The sequence below is a fragment of the Zootoca vivipara genome, chromosome 13, assembly GCF_965207765.1.
Source record: "Zootoca vivipara chromosome 13, rZooViv2.hap1.1, whole genome shotgun sequence".
In the NCBI taxonomy this organism is placed as follows: domain Eukaryota; kingdom Metazoa; phylum Chordata; class Lepidosauria; order Squamata; family Lacertidae; genus Zootoca; species Zootoca vivipara.
Window position 1 is genome coordinate 18,747,079 of NC_142596.1, and position 14,123 is coordinate 18,761,201.

At 43.3% G+C, this 14,123-nt stretch overlaps 1 protein-coding gene across 3 annotated transcripts in view; it reads left to right on the plus strand.

The window, feature by feature from the left end:
• Nucleotides 1-13,833, plus strand: part of NTRK3 (neurotrophic receptor tyrosine kinase 3) — a 406,625-nt gene extending 392,792 nt beyond the window's left edge. For 2 of the 3 annotated variants that reach the window (XM_060282684.2, XM_060282685.2), the window contains exons 17-18: nucleotides 8,852-9,010; nucleotides 12,467-12,787. In XM_060282684.2, coding sequence (XP_060138667.2) covers nucleotides 8,852-9,010; nucleotides 12,467-12,652 — 345 coding nt within the window. In that variant the 3' untranslated portion in view covers nucleotides 12,653-12,787. Of the gene's footprint in view, nucleotides 1-8,851; nucleotides 9,011-12,466 lie in introns of all 3 variants that reach the window. The other variant, XM_035131834.3, reaches the window with a different exon arrangement.
• The last annotated feature ends 290 nt before the right edge of the window (nucleotides 13,834-14,123 follow it).

The window sequence follows — 14,123 nt, forward strand, 5'->3', positions numbered from 1 at the left end:
GAAAGGAACTAGTGCTCTACTTTATTCTGTGCTGCAGACAAATGGAGGGTCGCCAGCTCAGGTGGAATCAGGTGGCCTAAGAGGCCAGTGTTTGTTTTATTTCAAAGATGTTTCAAATATTTTTCAAATGCTTTTTATTTGGGGCCTTATTAGAGAAAGATGAGTAAGAGGTGACATGGTGGAAGCTTATAGAATTAGGCGTGGAACCAAGAAAGCAGATGAGGAAAAGCTTCCCCCCCCCCTCATAAAACTAGAACTCATGAGCATCCAATAAAGTTGAATTGTTGGAGGATTCAGGACAGAGAAAAGAAAGTTCTTTGAACAACCTCCCACAGGAGGCAGTGATGATCACCAACTTGGATGGCTTTCAGAGAGGATAGGATAAATTCATGGAGGTTAGAGATATCAATGGCTACTAGCTAGGATTGCTATGTTCTGCCTCTTTAATCAGAGGCTGTAGCACTTCTGAACACCAATTGCTGGAAAATCATATAAGGGAAGATTGATCTTGTGCTCAAATCCTACTTGTGGGTTTCCCAGAAGCATCTGGTTGGCCATTGTGAGACTGGATGGGTCATTGACCTGATCCAGCAAGCTCTTATTATGTTCTTACTGAAATTCGACCATGAAGTCTTCGAGAGGGCTTATGATTAAAAATAAAGTATTTAAACACAGAAAGCTGAATCAGGCCAATGAATTGTAAGAAGGCCAGGATTTGGCGTGGTGTGCACTAATGTTGCTTGGATCACTGGATTAGCAGTGGCCTGGAGGGAGTTAGCAATTATGTTATTTACTTTGATTGGGCTGTTTTGTCTATGCTACTTATTAGTACCTATGCCCTTCATATCCAATTGCTAATCTTTGAATCATTTACCTAATTGTCAGTGTATTGACAAGGATTTGGCACGGTGCACACTGATGTTGGTTGGATCACCAGATTAACACCACCCTTGGCAGCCATATAATGAGAAACTTGGTCTAAACGCACACCCATTGAAATTCTGAAGGAATCCTTGACTGCCCTGAGAATGAGGCAGAAAGATGGAAGCCTCTTTCGCAGAAGAGGAAACCCTTTGAGAAATTGCAGGACAGGTTTTTTGACACGGCCCTGGTGCTAATTTTAATACCAGCAAGATAAGTTGAGCATGGCATGGCATCGATAAAGAACAAATACCATTTCCCAATCATTTTGCATTCAGGTCCCCACTCCTCATCCTCTCCCATCCCTGTTACCGCAAGAACCTGCCGCTTCTCCCTCTCCCTCTCAGCATACCTGTACTCCAGATTGATTGATTGACTAGTGCGAATGCTCAGCTTCCCATGTACAGAAAATACATAATGATTCTCTCTAGAGCCAAGGACGTGAAATGTAAATTCCTCTACAAAAGAGGGGAAAACAAAGGCTGTTTTCATACTGAGGCTTGTTAAGCTCTGCACAGTTTTATTCCAGCGCCTTTGGCAATGCGTGCTGCTCCTGGTGACTCCAGGTGCTGCATGCAGGCATGGAAATTTGTGCTCAGCGGATTATGCTGTTCTTGAAAGAATCCTCCGGTGCTCCAAATGTATTTCAGCCAGGACAAGCAGATTTATCTTCCTCCTTGGCCACAGCTCCCATAACATCCAGCTCACATTGATTGCCAGCAGGTTGCCTGCCTTAGCCAAGCAGTTTTGGGGGGAGAAGAAAGGTCTGAGCTTTACTTTCTGGAACTGGCTTGGCAAAGCAGGTAAGAGACTGAGGTCAGGAATTCCCTGCTCCAAATCTCACACCTGCTATGAACTCACTAGGGTCCCCTCAAAACTTCTTCCTTATAATGCATTCAGGGTGATTTGTGCACGTGATGGTATTGGGGCAGTTATGTGCGATCAATACTGTTTGCACCTGCAAACGTTTTCAGGGAAGACATGCTGCTTAGTTTCCAACCGGTGCATGCCTCAGAAATTAATATTGAAATCCTGTAACTTTTTATATAAATGTTTCAGCAGGGGAGAGGAGGGGATTGTCCCAGTTTTATTGTTCTGTTGTGCAAAAATGGCAATCCATACAGCGATAATGCTGTAATGCAGCTCTTCCTGAGGCTTAGTCGGACTTAGAGGAGGTAGGAGAGCCATCTTCAGATATCTAAAGGGCTACCATGTGGAAGCTGGAGCAAGCTTGTTTTCTTCTGCTTGGGAGGGTAAGACCCGGACCAATGGATTCAAGTTACAAGAAAAGATAACCTGACTAAAAGTCAGGAAGAACTTTCTGACAGTAAGAGCTGCTCAACAGTGGAACAGACTCTCAGGAGGTGGTGCACTCTCCTTGGTCGTTTTAGGCAGAAGTTGGATGACCACGTGTCATGGATGCTATAGTTGTGATTCTTGCATTGCAGGGGGTTTGACTAGATGACCTTCAGAGTCTCTTCCAACTCTACAATTCTATGATCCTATGATTCACTGAGATGAAAAAACTGCATCTCTAAAGCCCTATTTAAGTACCTCCCTCTGATGGGAATAACTTTGTATGAAAGGAAATAGGATCCTTTCCCTCCGTCACATTACTATTGGGTTTCACTTCTATCAGACATGTATAAGATTGTAATGTAAACCTTATTGCCCTAAAACAGCAATGTATTATTTCCTTGCAGTAAACCACATTAATGTAGACTTTATGAAGGTCTATATTACCAGTGTTCTTTCAATCACATGTGGTTTTTTTTGTAAGTATGCAAATGACTTGATTTATGCACTTACTCAAACATACTTATCTCTAGAATTATTGCTTCTTGCACTGAAGGAAAATGGATAGTCTTCCCTCTACACACACACACACACACACACTTCTAAATCCTGGCATCTCCGTATCTCTCAAAGCGGAGAATATCTTATTCCTTTCTTAAGTTATGTGTTCAATAATTTTCGTGGTTTTCTATTTCTTCCAGTTCAGTCTAGCGTATTATCTATGACCGTATTCATATCACCTCCTAAAATAATTTCCCCTGCATCAAAATCTATTACAATGTTTGCAAGGCTCTAACAAAAATAATAATCTTTTGCTCAGTATTGAGTATATAGCCAACCCATTCTCAGTTTCATCCCTTGATGTTCTCCTTTTGTTGCAACATATCGATCAGCTGTATTCAAACAGGTACTGCTAATCTCGATGAATTGAGTTTCTTTAAATAAATAGCTGCTCATTGTCTGTGTTATACTAGATGCAGCAGCAATGCCCCAATTTGTCATCCCCCTCTTAATATCTGTAGGTGATATGAGTATGTGTATTTGTTGAGTGTTGGCTTAGAGACATTGGTTAATTTTCTGTCCCCCGCTTGGGACAGGACCAGCTCCGACTTCCCTATCCATATAGGGAAGTCAAGTAAACACCTCGTGGGAGAGGAGGTAGCTGTGTCCAGGCACTCTCCCCTCGACCAGAAATGTTCCTTAAGGCCATAGCTACCAAGTTTTCCCTTTTCTCGCGAGGAAGCCTATTCAGCATAAGGGAAAATCCCTGTAAAAAAGGGATAACTTGGCAGCTATGCCTAAGGCCCGTGCTCTGTAATGGCCCTAGCCCCCGCACCGTTGCGGGGGTGTACGGACTAGAGCCATAGCCCCAGGATTCCTTTAACGGAATACTTCTATGAGGAGCATTTTATTGAGGGGTAGGTATCTCCATACCATACCCCTCCACCAACCAGGAATTATTAACCAATGCCTAACCGCCAACCTAACAAGTTGTGACGATTTGCTAAGCAGTAGGCAAAAACCAAATGTCAACAGCCAATCAGCCAAATGGCAAAATTCCTACTGGGCCCCTGCAAAAGGCGACCCCATGAGAGGCAAAGCAATGTCAGGCTAAACCTTCAGAAAAAGTGGCGGGCGGGAGGGAGATTCAAACACTTTGCAAAAGTGAAACTGGACTGCAAGACACTGAGAATATAATGGGCACCTCCTGTCAATCAAAAATGGCAACATACTTCCCCCCCAGCAACCAAAAAGCCCCCAATCACACATACTCTTACATACACTAGACCCTCCCCCACCCAGAGGAATATCTTTTGGCCCTGCCGCAACCCTCGCTCTCCCTGATAGGAGAACGTGTTTTTCCTGTTCAGGACTCTGGTTTTGCAAGGGTTCTAAATCTCATGGAGAGCCTTTATGAGTAGATATGAGGCTCCTTGTCTCAGACTCCACCCTCTGACCCATGTGTCCTGTTTTCTTTTCTTTTTTATCTGGTGTAATTCTGTACGCTGTTAACTAAACTTGCCTCATCGGCAGATGTCACAATTCCTTCTAGATAACTGTTTCTCATCCCTGCTTTGCTGCTGTCATTTCCCATTGCTGGTTCCCACAATGCGATTCTGTTTATCTTCCAGTAGGAATGCAATGATCTTGATTCATTAGTTGCACATAACTCACTGCAACTTGATTAATTTCATGTGTCCCAATGAATCACTTCTACCTTTCTCAAAACGGTGACTAATTTCCCAATCGGAAACAAACATGTCTTTAAAGAAGTATGATATGAACCTACTTTGAAAGCCCTGCGCAGATACCTTTGAGGGCAAGGATAATTGTTAATTAACTATACAGAGGAAGAAGTGGGGTCAGCTCTGTTGGCCCCACTCCTGGCTTTCACAAGTCGTCTGGTTCTCCCATTTACTGAAGTGGGAGAAGGGGAGAGAAAGGAACCGGGAAAGTTTTGAAAGATGTGGGGTGGTTCCAGTGTGAGAGAAAAATGGAACCCAAACATTTTACATTTGTATTTATTTATTCATTTCTATTTATGAATGACTTTCTATGAATCATTCCATCCCACTTTTAGTACTGGGATTCCCCTGAATGAAGGCTGTGCAAGCAGTAAGGATGTAGGACAAATTTGATTCAGTTTGCACTGGAAAAGCCAACACTTTCCTAAATTATATGTGGCTTGAAACACTACCATCCTTCAAAATTTGCCCTTTTCCACATTTTTCAATGCAGTTCTCCAGCCAAGTAATGTCTACAAACCTGCATATCGTAGGTTGGATGTGCATACAAATGTATATGTTAGTGAATATATATATATATACATACATACACACACACACACACACACACACACACACACACACACATATACACAAAAGAAGACATTCCATCGGGGGAAGGTGATTTGCGTTCATGAAATGCATGTATTTGTTTTGTTTATTTATTGCTTTTATATACTGCCTTTCTGCCAAGGCACCCATGAAAATAACATGTATATTAGAAGAAGAAAAACACGAACATGCTGATGAATTGTCATGAGTACTTTAAAAAGTGTACACTAGTTTCGAGAAGATGACATTGCAATGTAAGGATGGTTCCATACAACCCTGCTGAAATAACACAGGAGATCGAGAAACTAAAAGGGCAATAGGTATTATAAAGACATGGGTAGGATAAAAGACCTGGCAGCTGGCAAAAATTATATGTATGTGTGTGATTATGTTTAGTTGTCTAGTTGTATTTTGTTATGAAAACCAATAAGAAAATTATTGAAAATTATTGTACACTGGTGTGGAAATGATGGAGAACTAAATTTAAGCCTGAGGAAAATGAGAAAGGGGGAGAAACTGAAACAGACAGAATTGCCCACCCCTAATAAATGGTAAGCTTGTAGGTCTTCACTTCCACAATTCTCTGCAGATGACCTGGCTGATGTGTGACATAGGGTATCAGGGCTTGCTTACAGGATTCCTCTTCCATGTGTTTGATTATCCCCAGAATTAATATTGCCTCTGCATGGCTTATGAGTTCTATTAAAGAAAGTGCAGAATGCACAAATTCCATTTCAAATGATTTCGATGTCCTTGTGATTCATCTGTAAACATAATCCAAAACATTAAGCGTAACTCATGACTATGCAGAATGTAATGCGCTATAAGGGAAGTGTTGCACGCTGCACATTTAGATTGCATAATATTGCTCCGGTCCCCTTATGAAATTAATCAGCCAAAGTGCTAAACCCATCCAATATTCAGTGCTTATTTTCCACTTTTTAAAAAAGAAGCGCATTATATAAATCACTTCTCAGCTCTTGTTAATTGTATAGCTTAGCAGCAGAGCCCAAACTCTGTAGCACAGTCCAGTAGTGACCACAATATATAGCTGTGAATGTTTCAGCTGCTTTCTGTTTACTCAGATGTTTCCTTCAGTAGTTGTCATTTAGTCCATAGCAGTTGATAAGCCAGGGGTCTTAAGCAGTCTATTCATCAATTCACTGTAAATCTCAGTTTAATACTCAGAACTTCAGAGGTCCTGCTCTATGGACATAGCCTAGTCTTGACCAAAAAAAAGTGCTGATCAGATTCTTCTTTTCCTGTTGGCCAGGTGGGGAAATGTTGTTCTCTAACAAGGATGTTGGAAAATTCCGACAGAAAGAGAAATGGGGGGCAAAAATGGCTGATGTTCCCTTTTGATGCTGTGAATGGAAATTAACCCAGCAACTACAACTGGTATTTGCTGCTGTAAACGATACAGAATTTTGTCCTCTCATTTGCATTGTGTTTCCTTTCCATTTAAATGAATCGGGTGGAATTTAATTAATTAATTTTGAAAGTTTTGTAATTTCATCACAGGATTGTCAGGGGATTGTTGCGGCTACTCTTGAGTAAAGATGCTCCAGTCCACTCTTTCTTTCAGAGTTTAATGTGCATATTATTTACAGTGCAGAGATATCAGAAAACATGACTGCCTAGTCCGATTCAGAACCTGGCAATGGCTTCCTTCATGTCTAGGACCAGCATAAAAGCCTGGGCACCCCAAAGCGCCTCCCCCTAGCCCTGTGTGTGGGCACGCGTCTCAATTCAGGTGCTGGAAGGGGCTGCGTTCCTTCTCCCATCCTCTGGCTGGAGCGTTGCAGAGGCTCCGGCACCTCGCTGTGCTGCCCTTCCCTCTCTGGCCAGCTGGGTCGGTGCCGTGGCTCTGACGCGTCTGAGAGCCCTCTCTCCACCCCACTCCATTCCTCATTCCCACCTCCTGACCCGCTGCTAGTGCTGTCGCTGGGTGAAGTACTGGTCAGGATGACTGGGGGAGGGTCCTTGTAAGGAGTTCCCCTGACAAGGATGAATAAGGCCCTTTTTTTTTTTTTTTTTGCAAAAGACCTAGCTGTAGCGGAATGGAAACAGCGCTGTGCGACATGAATAAAGGGCTGGGAAGAAAATGATGCCTCTTTACATCCCTATTTTTAAATAAGGAATTTAAGACAGGGCCTTCCTTAGCTCAGCCCATGCTATTCTGCAACCTCTCTTTGAATCCCAAGGGCAGGCCTTCAAAATCTTTCCTAGACTTTGCTCATTTTGTACACATAAATCCAGGCTGTTTCCCCCTCTGCTTTTATGCATCCACTTGGTGCGCAGAAATAACTTTTTAAAAAGAGGGAGGAAACTGGTCCCAGAACTATTCCCTCCCCCTCTCCTGCAATCCCCAAGAGGGCTGGAGCCATGATGCAGATGTTTCAAGAGCTGGGCAAACACCAGTGCTTCAGAAGCACCGAGTCTTTTAATCTCCCTTGTTATGCTCCCATTACCATAGTATATGTAAGGGCCGGCTCGTCTTCCAAAGACTGCAGCTGCAAGTTACTCGTGTGCACATACCATGACTTCAAGTGGATTGATGCCATTTTATAGACTTTATAAAAAGAGAGCAAGCCAAAAGAGAAAAAGACTAGCACAAAAATAGCCATAATAGGCATAATAGGAAAAGTGGCTTGTGCTTTAAAAAGTAAGTGATTTTAAGCAGGAAATCCAAATGCCTTTTCAGATTTCTATGTCTCGTCATCAAGCTGCATCCATGCCAAGAATCAGTGGAAGCGCGAGAAAGGAAAGGTGCAGAACGTGTTGCTAAGATTCCACTGAATCTGAGTGTTATTAATTTATGTTAAAAGCTCACAAAAGTTTCTAGGCCAGGGGTCAGCAAACCTTTTCAGCAGGGGACCGCTCCACTGTCCCTCAGACCTTGTGGGGGGGGGCAGACTATATTTTGAAAAAGAAAGAAAAAGAAAGAAATTCCTATGTCCCACAAATAACCCAGAGATGCATTTTAAATAAAAGCACACATTCTACTCATGTAAAAACACCAGGCTGACCCCACAAATAACCCAGAGGTGCATTTTAAATAAAAAGGCACATTCTGCTCATGTAAAAACACGCTGATTACTGGACTGTCCACGTGCCAGATTTAAAAGGTGATTGGGCCGGATCCGGCCCCGGGCACCTTAGTTTGCCTACCCATGTTCTAGGCCAGGCATAGGCAACCTTGGCTCTCCAGATGTTTTGGAACTACAACTCCCATGACCCCTAACTAACAGGGCCAGTGGCCAGGGCTCTTGGGAGTTGTAGTTCCAAAACATCTGAGGAGCCAAGGTTGCCTACGCCTGTTCTAGGCCTTCAGAACTGCAAAAGCCAAGAGTGGAGATGCCACCCTCTCATGTTTTGCCCCTGTAGCCTTTTCATATCTCCCCCTGTTCAGAATAATAGAACAACGATCCTCCCTTACACTGAATAGGTGGAGATTTAAATGGTATAGAAGTGGGTCGTTTTCTGTGTTAGCTTGGGGAAAATGACCCTAGATCATCCACATTTCTCTCTAGTTTATTTCCACATTTAATCCAAGACAGCTTTGGGAGACCTCTCCCATCTCTGCTCAGGATATTGTCAAAACCTCCCTTGCTATAATAAGCTAGCATATTGGAAAGAAAGATCACAGCTGAGACATTCTCCCAGAGTTACCAGTGTTCAATTTGTGTATGTGTGTATATAGCATTCAATGATCCCAAAGCTGAACTTGACTGTGGTCTATTCTCTTACAGTTCTAATAACCAAAGTCTTGTTGTGTCTTTTGCTCCATCCTGCAGGTTGGAGGTCATACCATGCTCCCCATCCGTTGGATGCCTCCTGAGAGCATCATGTACCGCAAATTCACGACAGAGAGTGACGTCTGGAGTTTTGGGGTGATCCTCTGGGAAATCTTCACATACGGGAAGCAGCCGTGGTTCCAGCTGTCAAACACAGAGGTATTGGGCATGTGGCAGTGGGTGGGTGTGGGGGGGGGACACACAGAAACAATCTCCTGGCATGGCAAGGGTACTTAATATCAACTGCAGGAAGTGTAGGGCTTGAACCCACAATCCTGAGATTAAGAGTCTCATGCTCTCCCAGCTGGTCCAGATGCATTGAAACAGCCAAGGGAGACAAGGTTGCATTCCACTATCCAAAAGCTTGGATAGGCAGAGACCAATGAAAATTGTAGGAAATCTATGTAGCAGTTGAGCAGGTGGCAAGCAAGCAAGTTTCCCCAATCCACCCCCTTCCCCCATAGTCCTGGGTTTCAGCATCCTTCCAGTTAGAACCACAGGGAAATAAAATAGCCTTGTGGGGAATTATGGAAGGAGAGAAAAACCTGTTAAGAGATACCTGCTAGACTACATTTAGAGGTATCTGCAGGAATATCTTGTAAGGCTTAGCAGAAGATGCAACTCATGTGGTGTGAGATGCAAAATTGACTGAGGTGTGAGGAATGGAAATTTGCTTATATTTGTCCTTCTGTGTACCCATTAGATTTTCAGCTCTGCCTTAAAATGAAAAAAATAAATAAGTAGGTGTGCATTTTCTGCTTTCCAGATAAACATTCCTTAATTTGTAGACAGAGAATAATTTGCAGGCATTTCTTTCTATGCCTAATGCAGGTCCTTCTATGCTCTCAGTGCTGCCTGTTACTGTCATTTAACATATCACACACACAACACACACACACACACACACACACACACACACACACATGCATTTGTGGGATACACTTGGCCTAGGTTTGATGTGTGAGTTTGGCAGGAGGAATATCCAATCCTGTTTCCAGAAAAGCTGGCCTTAGGTGCAGCTGAGGGAAGAAATGATGTAAGTGTGTTATTTGGAAACAATTCAGAATTTAAAATAAAAATCAACTATTTTCTCTTTGGATATTTTCAAGGTTTGCTTTTTAAGTTTGACTGCGAGGGATGCTCTTGAAAAACCTACAGATCTTGTGGGTAGGGACATAGCTTAGAATGTTAGAAGAACAGTGGAAAATCATCTCCTTTACATGCAGAAGGTCCCCTGGGCGCAGTCCCTGACATCTCCTGGTGTGGTTGGGAGAGAACAATGCCCAGAACCCTGGAAAGCTGCTGCCAGTCAGTGTACACAGTACTGAGTTAGATGGACTAATGATCTGGCTCAAGGACCATAGCTCAAGGGTACAACATCTGTTTTTCAGTCCCCAGCATCCTCAGATAGGGCTGGGAATGTCTCCTGCCTGAAACCTTGGAAAGCTGTTGCTGCCAGTCAGTGGGGACAATATGAAGCTATGTGGACCAATGGTCTGACTTGGAATAAGGCAGCTTCCTGTGTTGGGGCAAAAAGCATTGGCCTCCATAATGACATGCCTGTATCAGGTTCAATCTCGAGCATGTCCAAGTAAGGCTGTGGGCAGGGTGGAGGGGAGAAACTTCAGCTTGAAACCCTGGCAAGTCACTGCCAGCTACTGTAGATAATACTGAGATAGATGGACCAATGGCCTGATTCAGTATAAGCAGCTAAGTGTGGTTACTTCACATTTCATGGAAGGTGAAATTTCCCTGGAACATTGTACCTGCTGTCCAACAGCAGGGCTGGAGCCATCACCTCTCCCTGTAGCCACCACCACTCTTGGCATAGCTTTGTTTGCCTGCCATGTTTTCATCACCCCTCTCTCTTCCCTTTCTGTTCCACAGAGCTTCTTAATCTCTCTATACCCTTTTGCTATTTATATGCAAACATCGGAATGATAACTATCTGTTTGGATGTGTGGCAGTGCCCATTACTATTCAGAAGCAATAAGCTCTGGGGACCGCCCTCGCTGGGTTTGGCTGCCTTCAATGCATTGTTTGAGATCTGCTGCTATGCTATTGGCAGTGCATGTCAGGTCATTGGGATGCCACTGCAATGCTGCTCCTGAGCTTCAGACAAGGGAGAGGGGGCAACCAGTTATAACAGCTGCCTGACAAATCCCACCCCCACCCCAGTTATCTTATCTAGGAGCAAGAATGGCAAGTGAATATAGGAATAAATTCTGGAGAAGCAGGTGGCCCCTGTACAATATTGTCAAGAGAATACTTACCTCCCACAAAAGCTAATTTGAGCAGGTTTTTCTTTCTTTTTTTAAATAAACAAAGCAGCAAACTAAAATGCTTCATAAAAACAGTCATAAAGGCAAGGAGAATAAAAATACACGATAAAAAAAAAGCTTTAAAAAAGAGAAAAGAATGAATAGCATAACATTTATTACCTGGCGGGATACAAGTTTCACATTGATAGAAGATATGGCAAGTATTCATCAACGTTGCCAGATAAAACCATGTTTGGTAGGAATGTGCTAACCATGAGATAGCCCCCAAGCAGATTCCAATTCTGAGGGGTCCACAGTGCCCCTGGCAGCATGTATCTTACGGGTCAGTTTTTCAGAGATGACAATAATAAACTTTACTTTTTAAAATGATAAGTCCAAAGAGTAACAAGAAGTGCTCTTCCATCCTTGAGATATTATTTAATGAGCAACAACCAGCAGACGTAAAATTAATTGTTGACAAATAGGTTTGGCATTAGCACCATCAAAAGAGGGTAAAAGACGTAACTTAGGGTCCAGGATGACATGTTTGCCAATAATACTGCTAATTCCTGTTACAGCCTGAACTTACAGAACTTGCGTATGTAGTTAAATCCCCTATGCCAGTGTGTTCCTTGTACCCTATAACCCCGCCAGCGTAAGAGAAAGCCAGATATTATAATATGAGCTAGTCAAACCGAGGTTAAAATCCAGCAGTGGACACATTCAGAGAATTCTCCCTAATGTTAGCAGAAACACATCGGGTGGGGCGAGTGGACCTCGCCTTAAGACATTGAGGTTTTGAGATTATTTTAGAAGAACCATTGTCATTTTTTGCAGAATATTATGATTCGAAGTAAAAAAAAAAAAGAATTCTGGTGCAGTTTTGTTTATTGTTGTTAATCATTGTAAAGGTAAAGGGATCCCAGTCGCAGACGACTCTGGGGTTGTGGCGCTCACCTCATGTTATTGGCCGAGGGAGCCGGTATACAGCTTCCAGGTCAAGTGGCCAGCATGAACAAGCTGCTTCTGGCGAACTAGAGCAGCACACAGAAACGCTGTTTACCTTCCCGCCAGAGTGGTACCTGTTTATCTACTTGCACTTTGATGTGCTTTCGAACTGCTAGGTTGGCAGGAACAGGGACCGAGCAACAGAAGCTCACCCCGTCACAGGGATTCGAACCACCGACCTTCTGATCAGCAAGAGGCTCTGTGGTTTAACCCACAGCACCACCCGCGTCCCATGTTAATAATTGTAAAATGATTAAATTACACACATGCTCATCCCAGATGGGTAAACTTTAAAAGATGGTTCAGGGTGTATGTGAGTTTTCATCTCTTCTGTTATGCATTGCAGGTCATCGAGTGCATCACCCAAGGCCGAGTCTTGGAGCGTCCTCGAGTTTGCCCCAAGGAGGTTTACGACATCATGCTGGGCTGCTGGCAGAGGGAACCTCAGCAGCGGCTGAACATCAAGGAAATCTACAAGATCCTTCACGCCCTGGGCAAAGCCACACCAATCTACCTGGACATCCTTGGCTAGCAGCGGTCCCTTTCCTCCAACACTGTTGCTCTGCCCTTCTTCTCCCCTCCCTACCTCTCCCTTGACCTCAAGCCAACATATTCATATAAACTCAAGTGCCTGCTACACGTACAACACTGAACAAATAAAAAGACAATTACAACTTCAAACAGAAAGGTCCTGACAACCCACCTGTAAAGCAGCTTGGCTTACAAATATATATATATATATCTAGAGATAATATATATAGAGAGAAAGATATATTCACCTCCCACCAGAAGCTGCCATTACAGGAAAATGTAAGGCGTTATAAGAAAAAAAGGAGAGACCGAGGGAGGAAAAAGAACCTACAGTATTAAAAAGGAACAAAAGAAAAAAAGAAAAAGGGAAAACAGGATCTTTTAACTCAAGGTGTGGAACTGTGAATCCTACTGCGCTCTTTTGGTTCTAGTTGCTGGTTGGAGCTCAACCCACTTGGGAACGCTAAGAGATAATCCTGCCAAAAAAATTTAAATTAAATTTAAAAACTGGCGAGACTGTGCCTGATCTGTAGCTGCACTTTGTGGGCTCCGTCCCCTGGTGCAGAACTGGCAAAGACTGGGCTCTGATCCAGAGTGATGCCCCCTTGGAGGAACTTCCTTTTACTGACCCCCAACCACCTTCGTATTGCCCCCCACCCAGCCCTGACTTCTACTTTCAGCATTTGGGGACAGATGCTGTTCCAAACAAGCCCCAGTTTGCTGATTCTTTCACATGTGTTTCGTTTTTCGTTATTGGAACATATACCGTTCGAAAGGATTTCATCACCTACGGGTAAAAAACTAAACAAACCAGAAACAGAAAATAGCCACTAGACCACAAGGAAACAAGAATGGATATAGTATTCCTGCTCCCCTTATTTACCTGTTTCAGTTTTTTTATACATATATAAAAAATAATAGTGAATGAACCAGAGTCCTGGGAATGTTGCCAAGGTCCCGAACGGTCATCTACGTGAACCATACAAGGGAAAGGCATATGGGGAGAGGACAGCCTCGGCACAACCCCCTGGATCCCACCAATGGAATAAGCTTCTGTGTGTCCACACAGATCCAGCATTCACCACCATAACCTCAATGTAGCCGTCGGTTCCAAACAGGGTGGCTTGGAAGCCATGATCTCAATGGAGGAAGTCTGAGGAATTGGAAGAGCAACCCAGCCATTCAGATATACCTATATATATGTGTACACACATGCACACCGGCCAAAATCTGTCCATTTCCTTATTGCCCTTCATGCTAATTTATATTGCACATTTCCGTGTACAGAATACTTTGCAATCCTCCCTTCGATCCTATTGTGGTAGGTAATGTCTATCCCTGTTTTGGATACGTTGGAGATCTAAGGCCAACAAAGATGACAGAGAGATACTTGCCTGAAGACCACACAGTGAGTTCATGGTGAAGCACAAAGTTGAATCCAGATCTCCCCCAGTCAATGTTGAGGTCTACTC